This window comes from Saccopteryx bilineata, chromosome 3 (assembly GCF_036850765.1).
Source record: "Saccopteryx bilineata isolate mSacBil1 chromosome 3, mSacBil1_pri_phased_curated, whole genome shotgun sequence".
NCBI classification, from domain to species: domain Eukaryota; kingdom Metazoa; phylum Chordata; class Mammalia; order Chiroptera; family Emballonuridae; genus Saccopteryx; species Saccopteryx bilineata.
In genome coordinates, this window is record NC_089492.1 from 254,987,448 (window position 1) to 255,005,879 (window position 18,432).

General features: G+C 36.8%; 1 protein-coding gene across 1 annotated transcript in view; it reads right to left on the reverse strand.

The window, feature by feature from the left end:
• LOC136329071 (cytochrome P450 4X1-like) overlaps positions 1–18,432 on the reverse strand; it is a 59,679-nt gene that overhangs the window by 16,221 nt on the left and 25,026 nt on the right. The window contains exons 3-6 of the mRNA XM_066265019.1: positions 14,556–14,600; positions 13,052–13,179; positions 10,570–10,697; positions 10,330–10,484 (exon numbers count right to left, since the gene is read on the reverse strand). Of these exons, the coding sequence (XP_066121116.1) occupies positions 10,330–10,484; positions 10,570–10,697; positions 13,052–13,179; positions 14,556–14,600 (456 nt within the window). The remainder of the gene's footprint in view (positions 1–10,329; positions 10,485–10,569; positions 10,698–13,051; positions 13,180–14,555; positions 14,601–18,432) is intronic.

Below are 18,432 nucleotides of genomic sequence, written 5' to 3' on the forward strand. Positions count from 1 at the left end.
AACAATGATACAGTTTCATTAGATAACTTGAACACCCATTGACATCAGTGGATACATAATCTAGACAAAAAATCAACAAGGAAACAGTGACCTTAGTGACACATTAGATCAGATGGATTTAACAAATATTTTTAGAACATTTCACCCCAAAGTAGCAGAATATATATTCTTTTTTAACTGCATGTAGAATTTTTTCCAGGATAAAACACATGCTCGGCCACAAAAAAAAAAAATCCTAATAAATTTAAGAAGGTTAAAATCATATTGAGTATTTTTCTCAAAACACAATGGTATGAATCTAGAAATCAATTACAAGAAACTAAAAGACACACAAACACATGGAAGCTAAATATATACTACAAGACAATAAATGGGTTAACAAAAAGATGAAATCAAAAGGTACCTTGAGATAAATAATAAGATAATCACAACAACCTCAAATCTATGGGGCACAAGCAAAGCACTTCTAAGAGGAAAATTCATAGCATACTGGCTTTTGTCAAAACAAACAAACAAACAAACAAAACAAGAAAAATCTCAAATAACCAACCCAACCTTACACCTAAAAGGAATTAGAAAAAAGAAAAAATGCTCAAAAATCAGTAGAAGAAAAAAATAAAAATCAGACTGGAAAGAAATGAATAAATGAAGTAGTAGCAGACTAATATATAGAGATAGCACTATCAGTTTCCAGATTGGAAAGGGCTGAGTGAAAAAGATGATGGGATTAAGAATTACAAATTGGTAGTTACAAAATAGTCACATGGATGTAAAGTACAGCCTAGGGAATATAATCAATAATACTGTAATAAGTATGTATGGTGTTATGTAGGTTCTAGACCAGTGGTAGTCAACCTGGTCCCTACTGCCCTCTACTGGGCAATCCAGCTTTCAAGGTGGGCAGTAGTGGGGCAAGCAAAGTATAAATAAATAGATTTAACTATAGTAAGTTGTTGTATAAAGATTTATTCTGCCAAACTTAGCGAAAATCCGACATAAAGTACTTGGTAAGTAATTATTATTATATGCTTTAACTTGCTGTAACTCTGCTTTATAAATTTTATAAAGTAAAGTTACTTCCCTGCTTTATAAATCATCATTACTGTGGAATCAGTGGGCGGTTAGAAAATTTTACTACTAGCAGAAATACAAAAGTGGGTGGTAGGTATAAAAAGGCTGACTACCCCTGCTCTAGACTTATCAGGGAGATTACTCTGTAAGTCATGTAAATGTCGACCAGAATGCTGTACACCTGAAAATAATATAATATTGAGTGTCAACTATAATTTAAATTATTTTTTTAAAGAGAGAGAGTCAGAGAGAGGGACAAACAGAGACAGACAGACAGAAATGGAGAGATGAGAAGCATCAATCATTAGTTTTTCGTTGCATGTTGCAACACCTTAGCTATTCATTGATTGCTTTCTCATATATGCCTTGACCGCAGGCATTCAGCAGACTGAGTAACCCCTTGCTCGAGCCAGCGACCTTGAGCTCAAGCCAGTGAGCTTTTGCTCCAACCAGATGAGTCTGTGCTCAAATTGGAGACCTCGGGGTCTCGAACCTGGGTCTTCCACATCCCAGTCCAATGCTCTATCCACTGCGCCACCTCCTGGTCAGGCTAATTAAAAAATTTTAATTTAACATTTTATCTTTTCCCTATTAATTTTGGTTTTTAATCAAAATTATTAAATAGAAAAAAATGTAAAAATGTTTTTTCACCAAGTCCTATGTAGATGCCAAAAGTCCACTGTTGTTTAGTCCACTAAAACATACAAATGTTAACATTTTCTGTGTGGGCCATGGTGGAAACAAGTTTGAAAACTACTGCTATGTATAATGTCTATTTTGTCTTAAATTGTTTCTCTTTTATTATTTCGATATTAAATTTAATAAGGTGAAATTGGTCATAAGAACACATAGGTTTCAATTATACGTCTCCATAGCATGTTAACTATTCATTGCATTGTGTGCCTATCACCCAAAATCAAAACACTTTCTGTCACTGTATAATTGGCCCCTTTTACTCTCCTGCCCCTTACCCTGCCCTCTGGTAATCACTTTACTTTTATCTATGCCCATGAGTCTTAGTTTTATATCCCATCCAAGTGTGAAATCATATAGCTCTTAGCTTTTTCTGATTTACTTATTTTGCTTAGCATAATATTCTCAGGGTTCAGTTATGTTGTTGCAAATGGCAATATTTCATTTCTTATAGCTGAGGAGTATTTCATTGTATAATATATATATGCCAAATCTTCTTTATCCAATCCTCTATGTAGGGAGACTTTGGTTGTTTTCATGTCTTGGCCACCATGAATAAGGCTGTGATGAACATGGGGGCGCATGTGTCCTTGTGTACAAGTGTTTTTGAGTTATTTTTTGGGGGGTAGATACCCAGTAGAAAGATTGCTGGGTCATATGGTAACTCTAGTCTTAATTTCTTGAGAGACCACCATAATATCTTCCATAGTGGCTTTAACAGTTTACATCTCCAGCAACAGTGAGGGCTCCTTTTTCTCTACAATCTCTCCAACACTTGTTATTACCTGCCTTGTTGATAGCCAATCTAACAGGTGGGAGGTGGTATCTCATTGTAGTTTTGATTTATATTTCTCTAATAGCTAGCAAAAATGAGCATTTTTTACCCATATATCTGTTGGTATTTATCTTCATGAGGGAAGCATCTGTTCAGGTCCTTTCCCCAATTTTGAAATTAGACTGTTGCTGAGCTTTGTGAGTTCTTTATATATTTTTGGATATTAACCCTTTGTCAGAGCTGTTGTTTGTGAATATCATCTCCCATTTGGTTGGCTGACTTTCTGTTTTGTTGCCAGTTTCTTTTGCTGTATAGAAGCTTTTTAGTTTGATATAATCCCATTCATTTATTTTTGCCTTTAATTTTCTTGACTTTGGGGTCAAATTCATAAAATGTTCCCTATGGCTAAGGTCCATAAGTTTAGTATCTATGTTTTCTTCTGTGTAATTTATTGTTTCTGATCTTGCATTTCGATCGTTGATCGAAGTCCTAGCCACAGCAATCAGACAAGAAGTAATAAAAGGCATTGAAATTGAAAAAGAGAGGTAAAACTATCATTATTTGTCGATGATATGATACTGTACAAAGGAAACCCTAAAGTCTCAGTCAAAAAACTACTGGACCTGATAAATGAATTTGGCAAGGTGGCAGGATATAAAATTAATATTTAGAAATCAGAGGCATTTTTGTACTCCAACAATAAACTCTCTGAAGAGAAATTGAGAAAAAAATCTCCTTTACTATTGCAAAAAAATAAATAAATTACCTAGGAGTAAATTGAACCAAGGAGGTTAAAGACTTGTACTCAGAAAATTATAAAACATTGATAAAAAAAAATCAAGAATGATACAAAAAAGTGGAAGCATATATCATGCTCATGGATAGGAAGAATAAACATCATTAAAATGACTATATTACCCAAAGCAATTTATAAATTCAATGTTCTATTTATTTAAAAAATACATTTTATTTTAATGGTGATTGCATTAAATCTGTAAATTATTTTAAATAATATAACCATTTTAACTAAGTAGATTCTTCCAATCAATGAACAGAATATTTTCTCATTTCATAGTGTCTTTTTCAATTTCTTCTTAATAATGCTTTGTAGTTTTCAGTATATAGTTTCTTCACATCTTTTGTTAAGTTTATTTCTAAGTATTTTATTTATTTATTTTTGCAATTGTGAGAGTAATTTTTTTTCAATTTATTTTCTGATATTTCATTGTTAGGATATAGGAGAGCAGTAGTTTTTTTTATCTTATGACTTTACTGTATTTTTTGTTTTTAATAGTTTTTTATGAAATCTTTGGGTTTTTATTTACAGAATTATGCCATCTGCAAAATGTGATACCTTGACTTCTTCTTCCCAATATAGATGCCTTTTATTTCTTTCTCTTTCCAGGTGGCTCTGGCTAGCACTTCAAGAACTATGTTGAATAAGAGCAGTGAGAGAGCTCATCCATGTCTTGTTTCTGATTTTAGAGGAAAAGCTTTCAGTTTTTCACCATTGAATATATTATTGCTTGAGGTTTGTCTTATATGGCATTTATTATATTGAGGTATTTTCCTGTTATATCTATTTTCTAGAGTTTTTAATAATAAATGGGTTTTGTATCATATTGAATTCCTCTTCTGAATGTATTGATATGATAATGTTATTTTCCCTTTCTTGTGTTAATGTGTTACACATTAATTAATTGTCAATTTGCTTAGGTTGAACCATCTTGTGCTCTTGAAATAAATCTCACTTGCTTGTGATATGTTTTCTTAAAGTATATTGTTGTATTTCATTTGCTAGTATTTTGTTTAGAATTTTTGCATCTGTATTCATTAGAGATATTGATCTGTAGTTTTCTTTTTTTGTGTTGTCCTTGCCAGGTTTTGGTATCAGGTTATGTTGACTTCATAAAATGTGTTAGAAAGTATTGCCTCTTCTCCAGTATTTTGGAAGACTTTGAGAAGGATAGGTACCAAATCATCTTTAAATATTTGATAGAATTCATTGGTAAAGCCATCAGGTCCTGGACCTTCATTTTGGGGGAGGTTTTTGACAGGTGTTTCTATTTTCTTACTCTTTATTGATCTATTTAGGTTTTCTATTTCCTCACGATTCAATCTAGAAAGATTGTATAGTTCTAGGAACTTATCCACTTTTTATAAGTTGCTAAAAGGAATATAGTATTCTAGTATGATCTTTTCTATATCTATGAAGTCTGCAGTAACTTTTCCTCTTTCATTTTGGGTTTTGTTTATATACAACTTTTCTTTTTTTCCTTAGTGAGTCTAGCCAGGGATTTCTCAATTTTATTAATCTTTTTAAAAAACCGACTTTTTGTTGTATTATTTTTTTCCTATAGTTTTTTGTTTTCTCTTTTATTCAGTTCTGCTCTAATTTTAATTATTTCTTTTCTTCTATTAACTTTGGGTTGCCTTTGTTCTTCCTCTTCTAGTTCTTTAAGATGTAACATTAGGTCAGTGGTTGGCAAACTGTGGCTTGCGAGCCACATGCGGCTCAATCAGATTGAGGACGTTTTTAGCAAAGGCCAGTTTAGGAGTACCCTAATTAAATTAATAACAAAGTACCTACCTATATAGTTTAAGTTTAAAAAATTTGGCTCTCAAAAGAAATTTCAATCGTTGTACTGCTGATATTTGGCTCTGTTGACTAATGAGTTTGCCGACCACTGCATTAGATTATTTGGGATCTCTTTTGTTTCTTGAGATAGGCCTGTAATAGAAGAAACTTCCTTCTTAATACTGCTTTTGCTGCATTCCAGAAGTTTTGATATGTCATGATGTCATTTTCATTTGTCTCCATATTATCTTTTAATCTATGCTTTTATTTTTTCTTTGACCCAGTCTTTTTTTTTTAAGTATGTTGTTTAATTCCGCATTGTTGTGGATTTCTTTTCTTTTCTTTTGCAGCTGAATTCTAATTTCAGAGCATTATGGCCAGAAATTAGGCTTGGTATAATTTTAATATTCTTAAATTTGCCTAGGCTAGTTTTGTGGCCCAGCATATGGTCTATCTTTAAGACTGTTCCATGTGCACAGGAGAAAATGTATAATCTGATATTCTGGAGTAAGACGCTATGTAGATGTCAATTGTCCATTTGGTCTAGTGTGTCATTTAAGGCCAATTTTTCTTTTCTGATTTACTGTTTGGATGATCCATCTAGAGCTGTCAATGGAGTACTGAGATCTCCAACTCTATTTTTATATATTTTGGTGCTTCTTGATTTGGTACATATATATTAAGAAGTGTTAAAACTTCTTGATACAATGTCCTCTTATTATGAAATGTCTATCTTCATCTCTGGTTACCTTTATTTTCTTGAAGTCAGCATTCTCAGATATGTGTATGTCTAGGCTACTCTGCTTTTCTTTGGGTAATATTTGCTTAGAGAATTGCTTTCCAGCCTTTCACTTTGAGTCTACTGTTGTGCTTGCTGCTGAGATGTGTCTCTTGAAGGCAGCATATGGTTGAGTTTTGTTTTTTGACCCAATCTGCTACTCTGTGCCTCTTTATTGGTGAGTTCAGTCCATTTATATGTAGGTTAATTATTGATGTATGATGATTTCTTATAGCTATTTCATCTTTTGTTTTCTGGTAGTTCTGTATCTCTTTTGGTTCTTTTCTTTTGTGTTTCTGAGTTGTTTTTGTTTGGTGGTATTCCATGCTTATTTCCTCTGTTTCCTTTCTTCCTAAGCTATGTATTCAGTTTTAGTTTTTTGTGAGTTCTTACCACTAGACTGCTTAAAACATTTTTTCAAAAATACAATAGTCTTTTGTCTTATGATTGCTTCTGTCCACCATCCTTCTTTGTTAATTGAGACCTTTATCCTCTCCCATTTAATGTTTTTGTTGTCACAAATTATTCCTGTTTATACTGTAAGCTTTTTGAAGGTTTTACATGTTGTTTTGTGACATTTTGGGGTTTTGTAGCAGGTATAATGACCCCCTTGAGTATTTCCTGTAGCGGGGAATTTCCGGTGATAAATATCCTTAGCTTTTGTATATATGGAAAAGTTTCTATTTGTCCTTCATATTTAAAGAATAACTTTGATGGGTATATTATTCTTGGCTGACATTTTCTTTCTTTCAGTACTTTGCATGGTTGGGTTCACTTTCTTCTGGCTTATAGAGTTTCTGTTGAGAAGTCCAATGATACCCTGAATGGCTTTCCTTTATACGTTACTTTTTAAAAATTTTTTATATAGAAAATTAACTCTAACAGGGTGACAGTGGTCAATAAGGGTACATAGGTGTCAGATGAATATTTCTGTAGCATATGAACTGTTGATTATGTTGTATGCCCATTACCCAAAGTCAAATCATTTTCTGTCATCTTATATTTGTCCCTCTTTACACACTTCTCCCCACCCCCTCCCCCACACCCATTCACTCAAGTCCCCTTCCCCCTCCTCCACATTCCCTTCCCTCAAGAAACCACTTCACTTTTATCTATGTCCATAAGTCTCAGTTTTATAGCCCACCTATGTGTGAAATCATACAGTTCTTAACTTTTTCTGATTTACTTATTTCACTCAGCATAATGTTCTCAAAGTCAATCCATGTTCTCATAAATGTCACTATGATATCATTTCTTATGGCTGAGTAGTTCCATTGTATATATACGTTCCATAATTTCTTTATCCAATCCTCTATTGAGGGACACTTTGGTCGTTTCCATGTTTTGGCCACTGTGAATAATGCTTTGATGAACATGGGGGTACATGTGTCTTTCTGTACCAATGTTTTCAAGTTTTGGGGACAGATACACAGGAGAGGGATTGCTGGGTCATATAGTAGTAATTGTATTCTTAATTTTTTGAGGAACTGCCATACATTACTTCATATATGTTACTTTTGTCTTTTCCCTGACTGCCTTGAGTATCCTTTCTTTGTCGTGAAATTTTGAAAGTTTTAATGCAATGTGCTTTGGAGAAGCTCTCTTTGGGTGTTCTGTTTGCTTCTTAGATTTGAAAATGTAACTCTTACTATAGGTTTAGAAAGTTCTCATCAATTATTTGTTTGAATAGGCTGGCTTTCCACTCTCTTTTTCCACTCTTCTTCTGGCACACTTATTATTCTTATATTGCTCTTTCTGATGGAATCAGATAATTCTTGTAGATTCTATCATTATTTTGTTTGATTCTTGAGTCCCTGTTTATTTCCTACTGCATCATCTCTAGTTACCTGTCTTCGATGTTACTGATTCTACCCTCTCTTTGGCCAGTTCTGTTAGCTATTCTTGTAAGTTCATTTTTCAGTTCACATATTAGATTCTTCATCTCCAGAATTTCTGTTTGGTTCTTTTTAAGGTTTCAATCTCTTTGGTAAAGTACTTGTTTGTTCATTAATTTGTCTGTTGAGTGCATTAAATTGTCTATCAGTGGTTTTTTTTATATCTCATTGAATATTTTTAGAACATCAATTTTGAATTATCTGTAATTCAAATCCCTAGTTTCCATGTGATTGAGATTGCTTTTTGGAGATTCCATTTCCTTTTTGTACTGTATTTTTTCTAGGTAATTCATGGTATTTGATGTATTCCTTCTCTATCTAGCAGACACTTTTGAATGGCTCTTTCTTAATTGTGTATTTACAAGAGGTTTATTATTATTATTATCATCATCATCATCATCATCACCATCATTTTCCAGTAGGTGGCATTGGATTATAAATTTTAGCTTTGTGAAATCCCCTGACTGACCTCTGCTGTGATGCTGCAGCTGTGATGGGGGCTGGGTGAGCTGAGAAGGCTTTATTGCCTTCTTGTTTCTTTTTCCCAGTACTGTAGTGGCAATCTCAGATGCTGCATGTTCTTCCCTGTCTCCTGACAGACTGGTAACGAGGCAAAGAGTATTCTTATTCTTCAGAGGAAACAATGGTTCTGCAGAGGTAGTTCTAAGGTATTCTCTGCACCCTGACACTAAGAACAAAGAGGGGCAGTATCTGGGAGGTTGGGGGTTCACAGCAGCTTGTGATTTCCTTTCTCTGTCTCTAATGTGGGCTATAGGCTGATCATGGGAGTGCCAGCAGTACCCCTGGTTCTGCCTTGTCCCTGCACTTAGCTACTACTCTGGTTTTCAACTTCTGAGAGTGCCTCCCAAATCTCTTGGCTCCTCTGGGCTAGAGGAAATGCAGACACACTAGTTTCTCATCACTCTAGAGCTATGTTATGGGGTTGTGTCTTTAACTTTTGCACCCCCGGGCCCTCTATGTCCACCTTTAGATGTTTCAATGCACAGTCATTTCAGTTGTCTTTGTGCACTCAGCTAAAGTTCTTTTGCTGAGGTATAGCTGTTCAAATTGTAGAAGTTCAAGGGAAGAGATGAAGGTAATGTCTTACTCCACCACTGCCCTGATATCACTTCTTAAATTGCTTCTATCTGCTTATCTGTGTCCTCTTAGCAATACCTATGCTCATGTGTGTGTGTGTGTATGTGTGTGTGTGTGTGTATATATATATGTGTGTGTGGGTGTGCATGCATAAGTGTGTCTTGCAAATTTCCTAGAGGGCAAAGATATTTTATATTTAACATTTATTCAGTTACAAAAACTATTTGAAGTGTTTTACATACATTAAGATATTAATCATTACCGCAAACTTATGAGTTGGGTGCTTTTTTATCCCTGTTTTACAGATGAAAATAAGATAAAGCTATTTAGTAATTTGTCCAATGTCATACCAATACTAAGTAGTGGAGCAAAAGGGGGATTAACTAACCAATTAATAAACATTCTCTAATTTGTGGTTCATTAGAAGTAATGTTTAATTAGTTAGAAAGCTTAATCTATTTCAACTTTTACATTTATATTTTATTAAAAATATTTATTTCTGAACCAAAAGTTTCTACTTTAAATTTATTTATTTTGTTGTTCTGGTAAGGGCACTCAACCTGAGAATTACTTATATAACACATTTTTAAGTGTCCAATACAACGTTGTTAACTGTAGGCACTATGTTGTAGAGCAGCCTACTAGAACTTATTCATCATGTATAACTAAAACTTTATAGCCATTGGACAACTCTCCATTTCATTTCCTCCTTTTTTTGAGTGTATGCCCACATTTACTCTATTCCCTAGTCATTTTTATTTAGTATGAATATTTTTCAGTTGTCATTATTACTGCAATCATGGTATGAAAAGCCAAATGACATTTATGCTTTGAAATATTAAGTATTGCCTGACCAGGTGGTGGTGCAGTGGATAGAACGTCAGACTAGGACATGGAGGATCCAGGTTCGAAACCCCAGGGTCACCGTCTTGAGCACAGACTCATATGGTTTGAGCAAGGCTCACAAGCTTGAGCCCAAGGTTGCTGGCTTGAGCAAGGGGCCACTCAGTCTGCTGTAGCCCATATGAGTCAAGGCACATATGAGAAAGCAATCAATGAACAGCTAAGATGCCACAACGAAGAACTGATGTTTCTCATCTCTCTCCCTTCCTGTCTGTCTGTTCTTTTCCTATCTGTTCCTCTTTTTGTCTCTCTCTATCTCTGTCACAAAAAAGAAATATTAAGTACCCTCTTATTTTACATTTGTACTAGTAAAATTATGTATAATAAAAATTATATATGTTGAACACTTCTCATAAGACCACTACTATGTATGTAGCAGACTCTTCAAAGAACTTGCATTTCATTTGACCAGTGTCTATATAAAAGCTCCACTAAGAACAATAATTCTTTCTCCTTCACATTGAGGCTTACTCTTCTACACAGATACAATACAGTTAAGACAATGTATGCATTCTGGCAACCCAAACCCAAGAAATACCTCCATACTGATTCAGATTGTTGCTTATCTTCTGTAAGCGGCGGCCTGCAGGGCTCAACTTGAAAATTATGTCATGATGAAATAAGAAACTGTATGCGCGGGAAATAATTATTTTGACGGCTTCAGACAACATTTTTACGTAATGATCATGGGTGCTAGAGAGAAGTGGGGATAATATGTCAATAAGTGACATAGATAACACAAAAAAAATAAAGCATTTTTTGCCCTCCTGTCACTGACCTGTTTATCTGACAATTGGTCTCCCGGCTAAAAATACATTTCATGAGTGTGTCCAGGCTCATCAAGGTGGTGTCCTCAGAGACCTCCATAGGTGTATCCTGAGTGCTGCAAATCTGCTCCCATTTACCCTGCACAGGAAGTCAAGATCAACAACATCACCATCGAAGTGTCTTTAGTGAGGTTTCCTTGACCCTGCCCTTATGATGTTGGGGAGAAAATCCTGAGTTAACAGCAGCCAAAATGTGTGCAAGCAAATAAATCAAATGTTTACTAGGCATCAGAAAGGGAAGAAATGCACCCAACTGTTAGACAAAGAGCATAGAGCAAACCAGGTACCCAGTAAATGACTCAATTAAGTATTGTTGACCTTTTAGTTATTACCATAACTGCTTTAAAACAGATCAGAGTTCCAGAAAAATAGATAATCTGATACAAAACCCATAATTACTTGAGGTGTCACTAAGGCTTTCTCCATATTCAGTTCCCAAACTGTTAGACACCCTACCCAATCACTACTCTCAACCATCGTAACTACACTTAAAATAAACTTGGAACATTAAGAATAAAAATACAAATGAATCCAAATGTTTCAGTTCAGATCACTGACATTTGTTGAGCACCTCTGCCAACATAGCTAGGTGCTAAGGATTTGGAGGCCGTGAATTAAAAGTCAAAGAGATGTTTTTAAAGTGTCAACCATTTATTCAATTGCTTTCATCCTGAATTATGTAAGTATTACTGAGTATAAAACTGAGTTTAGAAGAAATGAGAGCAAAGGGGAAGGAAGCTTAAAGCTGCAGGCACTTTGGCACAATTCAGCAGTGGGAAGAGCTGTGAGGGGAATCTCAGGGAAATGTGGGACCGAGAAGTGAGGGAGACAGAAATGGTTTATTGACATGATGATAAACTCAAATAGCACCACTGGCTGATAGGCAACTGTATGTAAAGCTGCACAGCTCCACAATCAGAAGAGCATGCCCCCTTTCACTCTAACCTGCACCGCAAGCTCTCTGCCTCCATGACTCGCACCAGTACTTACTTTAACGGAGTAGCAGCAGACTTGAGGTTAAAATCGCCTCTCTGAGCCTGGTTGAGAACCCAACCAGTCAGTGAGAATTCTCTCTTGGGGAAAGGATAGGCTTGCAGATAAAGTTGGAAAAAAAACTTTGGCTTTGTTTGTAGTGCTGGAAGTGTTTATAACTAAACTGTATTAGTGCATTACTTGTTTGATTTTTAAATATGAACCATTTAAAACTTATCATGGCTTGACCAGGTGGTGGTGCAGTGGATAGAGCGTCAGACTGGGATGTGGAGGACCCAGTTCGAGACTGCGATGTAGCCAGCTTGAGCGTAGGTTCATCTGGTTTGAGCAGGGCTCACCAGCTTGAGCCCAAGGTTGCTGATTTGAGCAAGGGGTCACTCGGTCTGCTGTAGCCCCACCGTCAAGGTACATATAAGAAATTATTCAATGAACAACTAAGGAACCGCAACGAAGAATTGATGTTTCTCATCTCTCTCCCTTCCTGTCTATCTGTCCTTAACTGTCTCTCTCTCTCTCTGACTCTCTCTGTCTCTGCACAAAATAATAATAAAATAAAATAAAAAACTTATCATTTACAAGTGGAATTTTAGAATAGAACATGTTTATAAATCAGGTACTGCCTCTGGGGATATTTCTCTGCAAGCTTCTCCTGCCCCTTTGGAAGAGTGGTTGGCTCCTAATGATCCTCCATTATCTACATGAGGAAGCTCACATCTGCAACTTTAATGTAGACACTTTTCATTAGCCAGGTCATTTAAGGCCATCAGCAAATCCATTTCAACCTTCAAACCTTTCTTCATGCTAACTCAATCTGCCTAAATTTCTTCATCCATATTATCCACACATTCAAGTCCAGCTTAGATTTCATGATTTGAGTCTCCTCTGAATCTGAATCTATGAAAGCTGCTCCAGGTTTCCTTACCTCACATATAACATTTACCATTTGAATCTTACTTCTTGGATTTACTGCCATAGGGTCACAAAGTATATCTAAGACAACCAGATCTTCTGGCCTGACCTGTGGTGGCGCAGTGGATAAAGCGTCGACCTGGAAATGCTGAGGTCACCGGTTCGAAACCCTGGGCTTGCCTGGTCAAGGCACATAGGGGAGTTGATGCTTCCAGCTCCTCCCCCCCTTCTCTCTCTCTGTCTCTCCTCTCTCTCTCTCTCTTTCTCTCTCTGTCTCTCCCTCTCCTCTCTAAAATGAATAAATAAAAAAAATTAAAAAAAAATAAGACAACCAGATCTTCATCATTTTTATCACCCCCCAAAACACATAGTGAAGGCTCACATAGATACCTATAGCTTAGGTATTTGTACATTAGTTAATTTCTAGAAATGATCCCTGTTTGACTTTCACTACCTACTAAACATATGTATGATCCATTCACTGTTGGAAGTATTTTGCAACACATCAGAATATTTTATCCCTTCACTTACCAGCATTACATTCACAGACTGGGCCATCACATTGATGTAGGATTTCAAGATATTAAAATGGAACATGGGAGTTATTAGGCGTCGGTGCTGGAACCACTTGGGTCCATTTAGACTCAGTAGTCCTTCTCCTTAAAAAATAAGAGGCCCAAAAGCATTTGATTATATGAGATGATAAAAGAGAGGTAGAAACAGACACCCTGGAGTGACTGCGACACAGTCATGACATAGGGGAATAAGAAAGTAGTGCTCATATATTAAGATCAAGGAGAGTTTTGATGCTTACATCTGGGATGAATGTATTTAGTATTGTCTGAAAAAACCCACTTTAGATAGCCTTATGAGAGAGCTTACCCTGAAATTATCAGTTACTTCCTGTGTAATAATTGAGTAAGTCACTTAAACTTCTTGAGGCTTGGTTTCCTCAATGATCAAGTGTGATAAGTATCTACTTCACTGTGTCATTGTACAGACTAAGTCAAGGTGTATATATAAGGCACCCGGCTTGGTCTCTAGCTGACAGTCGAAATACAGCAAATATTCATCTTATCTCATTCTAAACTAATCCATGAACTAAACCGCAACACAGAATTCACAAGGCACTAGACAAGAATGTCCATTATGTCCCCACATATCCCCTCCTGGAGCCCTACTCTGTGCTTCCAGTCACAAATGTTACAAATTGGAAACATTCATCAAGGGTAATGGCTCCAACCTTCTGTTACCAAGGAGATCATTAATGATTTGTTTTTAAAAGAACCTTAAGCTCATCAATATATAATTTGCCTTCAATCATGGAGGGCTTACATACCAGGCTTGCAATGCATGGCTGGGCACTTGTACAGTGCCAACCATTGCACTCAGCACTGAAATGATGTGTTTCATGTAATCCTCACAACAGTCTAGAAATATAACTCTCTTCCTCCTTTCAAAGATGACAAAACAGAGGCTTAAAGAGATTAATTAACTTCCCCAAGGCCACCCTCAACAACTTAGAGTGGGGAAGAATTCAAATACAAGTAGTTATAAACCCCAAACCTATATTCTTTCATTTAATTCCTCCATTGTCTAATGTAAATACCAATATGTGACTAACAGCCTTAATTTATGTGTCCATGGACTATTTCCAAGCTGTACTCTGGGGCAAAATTTTACTGATTTCCATATGGAAATAGAGGAATTCCAAAAATGAAGGGAAAGAGCAAAGAAAATGAGGTAAGAACAAAATAAAGAATATGAATGGCAATGCTGAAATTTTAAAGACAGAGATGAGACAAATACACACATATCCTACCTTGAGAGAGAAATGGACAATGAGGGTTCTTAAGAATTTGTGCTGTGTTATGCTTAGCATTCCTCTTGGTCTTCTCTCCAGAAAAACTGCAGTGTATGTCTACCATAGGCTTAATTATTTTAACTCTGATTTGTGTTTCTTTGTAATGTTCTACTATAGAAAAGGCTCTCCTAGAAAGAAAGTTGGACTCCCCTCTCATTTGCACATACATACCAATAACTGGAATCAAGAACTTGTAAAAGAGGTTGGACTTGGGATCTGCAGAGTCAAGCAAAGGAAACAAAACACAACATTATCACAGTTGGTGGAGGTTCTCTTATTTGCCTGCATTAACCACAAACAGTCAGCAAAAGGGAGCCCAGAGGTCATTTGCTGCAGCCCTTGGCAGTTGTGGGCATTGTGGGGGATAGCACAAGTCTTGGTTCAGGATTAAGAGAACAGCAAGCTCTATGAGGCGGACATGCACACAAACCCAGATTCTTTCCCTGTTTCCACTTCTTACATCAGACACAGAGATTACCACAGGTTAGAAAGTTTTGAGAACAGGATTTGGGACAACATGTTATATACTTTATGAGGAGGAAACTATTTATTACAACAGAAGTTGGGGAGACATAAAAAAGCAAGGTACAAATGCCTGTTGAGGTTCTCGTTAACCGTAACGTGGAGCTGTTTTACAGCTCTTGTCTTTTAAGAGGTGAACATGACCCATTTCCCCAGTTCTGAGAGAACTGGGGAAATGGGAAACACAGGAAAGTCTGTTTTCTTTTATTCGGTTTTGCTAAGAGTAACAGAGACAATGGCACACAGAAGAAAGATCTGACAATCTATGCCAACAAACTGGAAAAACTGGATGAAGATTCCTAGAAACACACAAGCATCTAAAACTGAATCAAGAAGAATCAGAGAATCTCAATATAAAGAGTACAACTAGTAAAACTGAAGTAGCAATAAAGAATCTCTAATCAAACAAAAGTCCTAGATTGGATGGCTTCCCAGGTGAATTTTAGCAAACACTCAAAGAACTAACACTTATCCTACTCAAAATCTTTCAAAAATTCAAGAGTAGAGAAGACTCCCAAGCTCAATTTACAAGGCCAGAATTATCCCAATTTCTAAACCAGATGAAGACACTGCAAAGGATGAAAATTATATGCTAATATTTCTGATGAACATAGATGCTGAAATCCAAAACAAAATATTACCAACCTGATCCAGCACTACAAAAGGTCATACACCATGATCAAGTGATGCAAGGTTGGTACAATATCTGCAAATCAATTAACATGATATATCACATAAACAAAATGAAGGATAAAAATGATATGACCATATCAATGAATGTAGGAAAGTATTTGATAAAATTCTGTACCTATTTATGATAATAACTCTCAGCAAAGTGAAAATAAAGGAAACATACTTCAACATAATAAAGCCATATATGACAAACCCACAGCCAATATCATACTCAGTGGGCAAAAATTACAAGTGTTTCCTTTAAGATCAGGAAGAAGACAAGGATGTCTGCTATCACTACTCTTAGGCAACATAGTATTGGAAGTTTTGCCATAGGAATCTGACAAGAAATAGAAATAAAAGACATTTAAATTAAAAAGAAAGAAGTAAAACTGTCATTACTTGAAAATTACATGATACTGAATATTGAGAACCACAGTCTCCACCAAGAAAACAATAAAACTGATAAATGGATTGGACCTTGCCGGTTGGCTCAGCGGTAGAGCGTCGGCCTGGTGTGCGGGGGACCGGGTTCAATTCCCGGCCAGGGCACATAGGAGAGGCGCCCATTTGCTTCTCCACCCCCCCCTTCCTCTCTGTCTCTCTCTTCCCCTCCCGCAGCCAAGGCTCCACTGGAGCAAAGATGGCCCGGGCGTTGGGGATGGCTCCTTGGCCTCTGCCCCAGGCGCTGGAGTGGCTCTGGTCTTGGCAGAGCGACGCCCCTGAGGGGCAGAGCATCGCCCCCTGGTGGGCAGAGCGTCGCCCCTGGTGGGCGTGCCGGGTGGATCCCGGTCGGGCGCATGCGGGAGTCTGACTGTCTCTCCCCGTTTCCAGCTTCAGAAAAATACAAAAAACAAACAAACAAACAAACAAAAAAACCCCTGATAAATGGATTTAGTAAAGTAGCAAGATACAAACTAAACATCCAGAAATCATTTGCATTTTTATACACTAACAATGAACTATCAGAAACAGAAACTAATGAAATACCATTCACAATTACTTCAAAAATAATGAAATATTTAGGAATAAGATGTAAATGACCTGTACTCAAAAAATTTTATGTCACTGAGGAAATAAATGAACAAGATACAATTAAGTGGAGTGAATGCATATATTGTGTTCATGGATAGAAAGAATGAACATCATTATAATGCCCATATTAACCCAAAGCAATTTATAGAGTCAACACAACTCTTATCAAGGTAACAAGGGCATATTTCACAAAAGTAAAACAAATATTCCAAAAATTTTTATGAAACCACAAAAGACTCTGAATACCTGCAGCAATCTTGAGAAAGAAGAATAAAGTTTGGAGAAATCTTGCTACCTGATATCAAACTATACTCCAAGGCCATAGTAATCAAAAGAACATGATACTGGCATAAAAACAGACATATAGATCAATGGAACAGAAGAAAGAGCCAAGAAGTAAACCCATGCTTTTCAGAGCCAATTAATATTTGACAAAGGAGGCAAAAACATACAATGATGTAAAGACAGTCTATTCAATAAATGGTGCTGGAAAAATTGGACAGAGACATGCAAAAAATCAAAAACAAAACTAGACCACCTTATTATACCACAAAAAAAGAATACACTCAAAATGGATTAAAGACTTAAATATTAGATATATAAGCATAATAATTGTAGAAGAAAACATAGCAAAAATATCTCACTTTTTGGAACCATATTGTTTTCTAATATATCACATTGGGCAAGGAAAACACAAGATAAACAAATGGGATTACATCCAACTAAAATGTTTTTGCATAGCAAAGGAAACCATCAACAAAATGAAAAGACAAATGACTGAAAGGAAGAGCAGATTCATTGATGCATTTAAGAGGTTATATCCAAAATTTATAAGGAACTCATTAAAATCAACACCAAAAATAATCCAATTAAGAAATGGGCAAAGGACCAGAATAGACACATCTCCAAAGAGGACATACAGGTGGCCAACATAACATATGAAAAGATGCTCAATGTCACTAGTCATCATAGAAATGCAAATTAAAACAACAATGAGGCCCTGGTTGGTGGATCAGGGATAGAGTGTTTGCCCAGCATATGGATGTCCCAGGTTTAATTTCCAATGAAGGCACACAAGAAAAGTGGCCATCTGCTTCTCTCCCCTTCTTAACCTTCTTTTCTCCCTCTTCCCCTCCCATAGCCAGTAGCTTAATTGGTTCCAGTGTGCTGATGATGGCTCTATTGGTCTGAGAGTGTTGGCCTCAGGTGCTAAAAATAGCTCTGAACTCAAGCATTAGCCCCAGATGGGATTGCCAGGTGGATCCTGGTTGGGGCATATACAGGAGTCTGCCTCACTATCCCCTCCTCTAACCTAAAAAAACAAAAACAAAACCAGGCCCGGGCCAGGTTGGCTCAGTGGTAGAGCATCAGCCTGGCGTGTGGAAGTCCTGGGTTCGATTCCTGGTCAGGGCACACAGGAGAAGCAGCTCTCTGCTTCTCCACCCTTTCCCTCTCCTTCCTCTCTATCTATCTCTTCCCCTCCAGTAGCCAAGGCTCCATTGGAGCAAAGTTGGCCTGGGCGCTGAGGATGGCTCCATGGCCTCCGCCTCAGGCACTAGAATGGCTCTGACTGCAACAGAGCATCGCCCCCTGGTGGGCATGCTAGGTGGATCCTGGTCAGGCACATGCGAGAGTCTGTCTGACTGCCTCCCCACTTCTAACTTCGGAAAAATACAAAAGCAAAGCAAAACAAAACAAAAAAACCAAAACAGTGAGATATCACATCATGCCTTTCAGTGTGAGTATGGCTGTCCTGAAAAAAATCAACCAAAAACAGCTGTTGATGAGGGTGGGGAAGTAGCAGGAACCCTTGTGCACT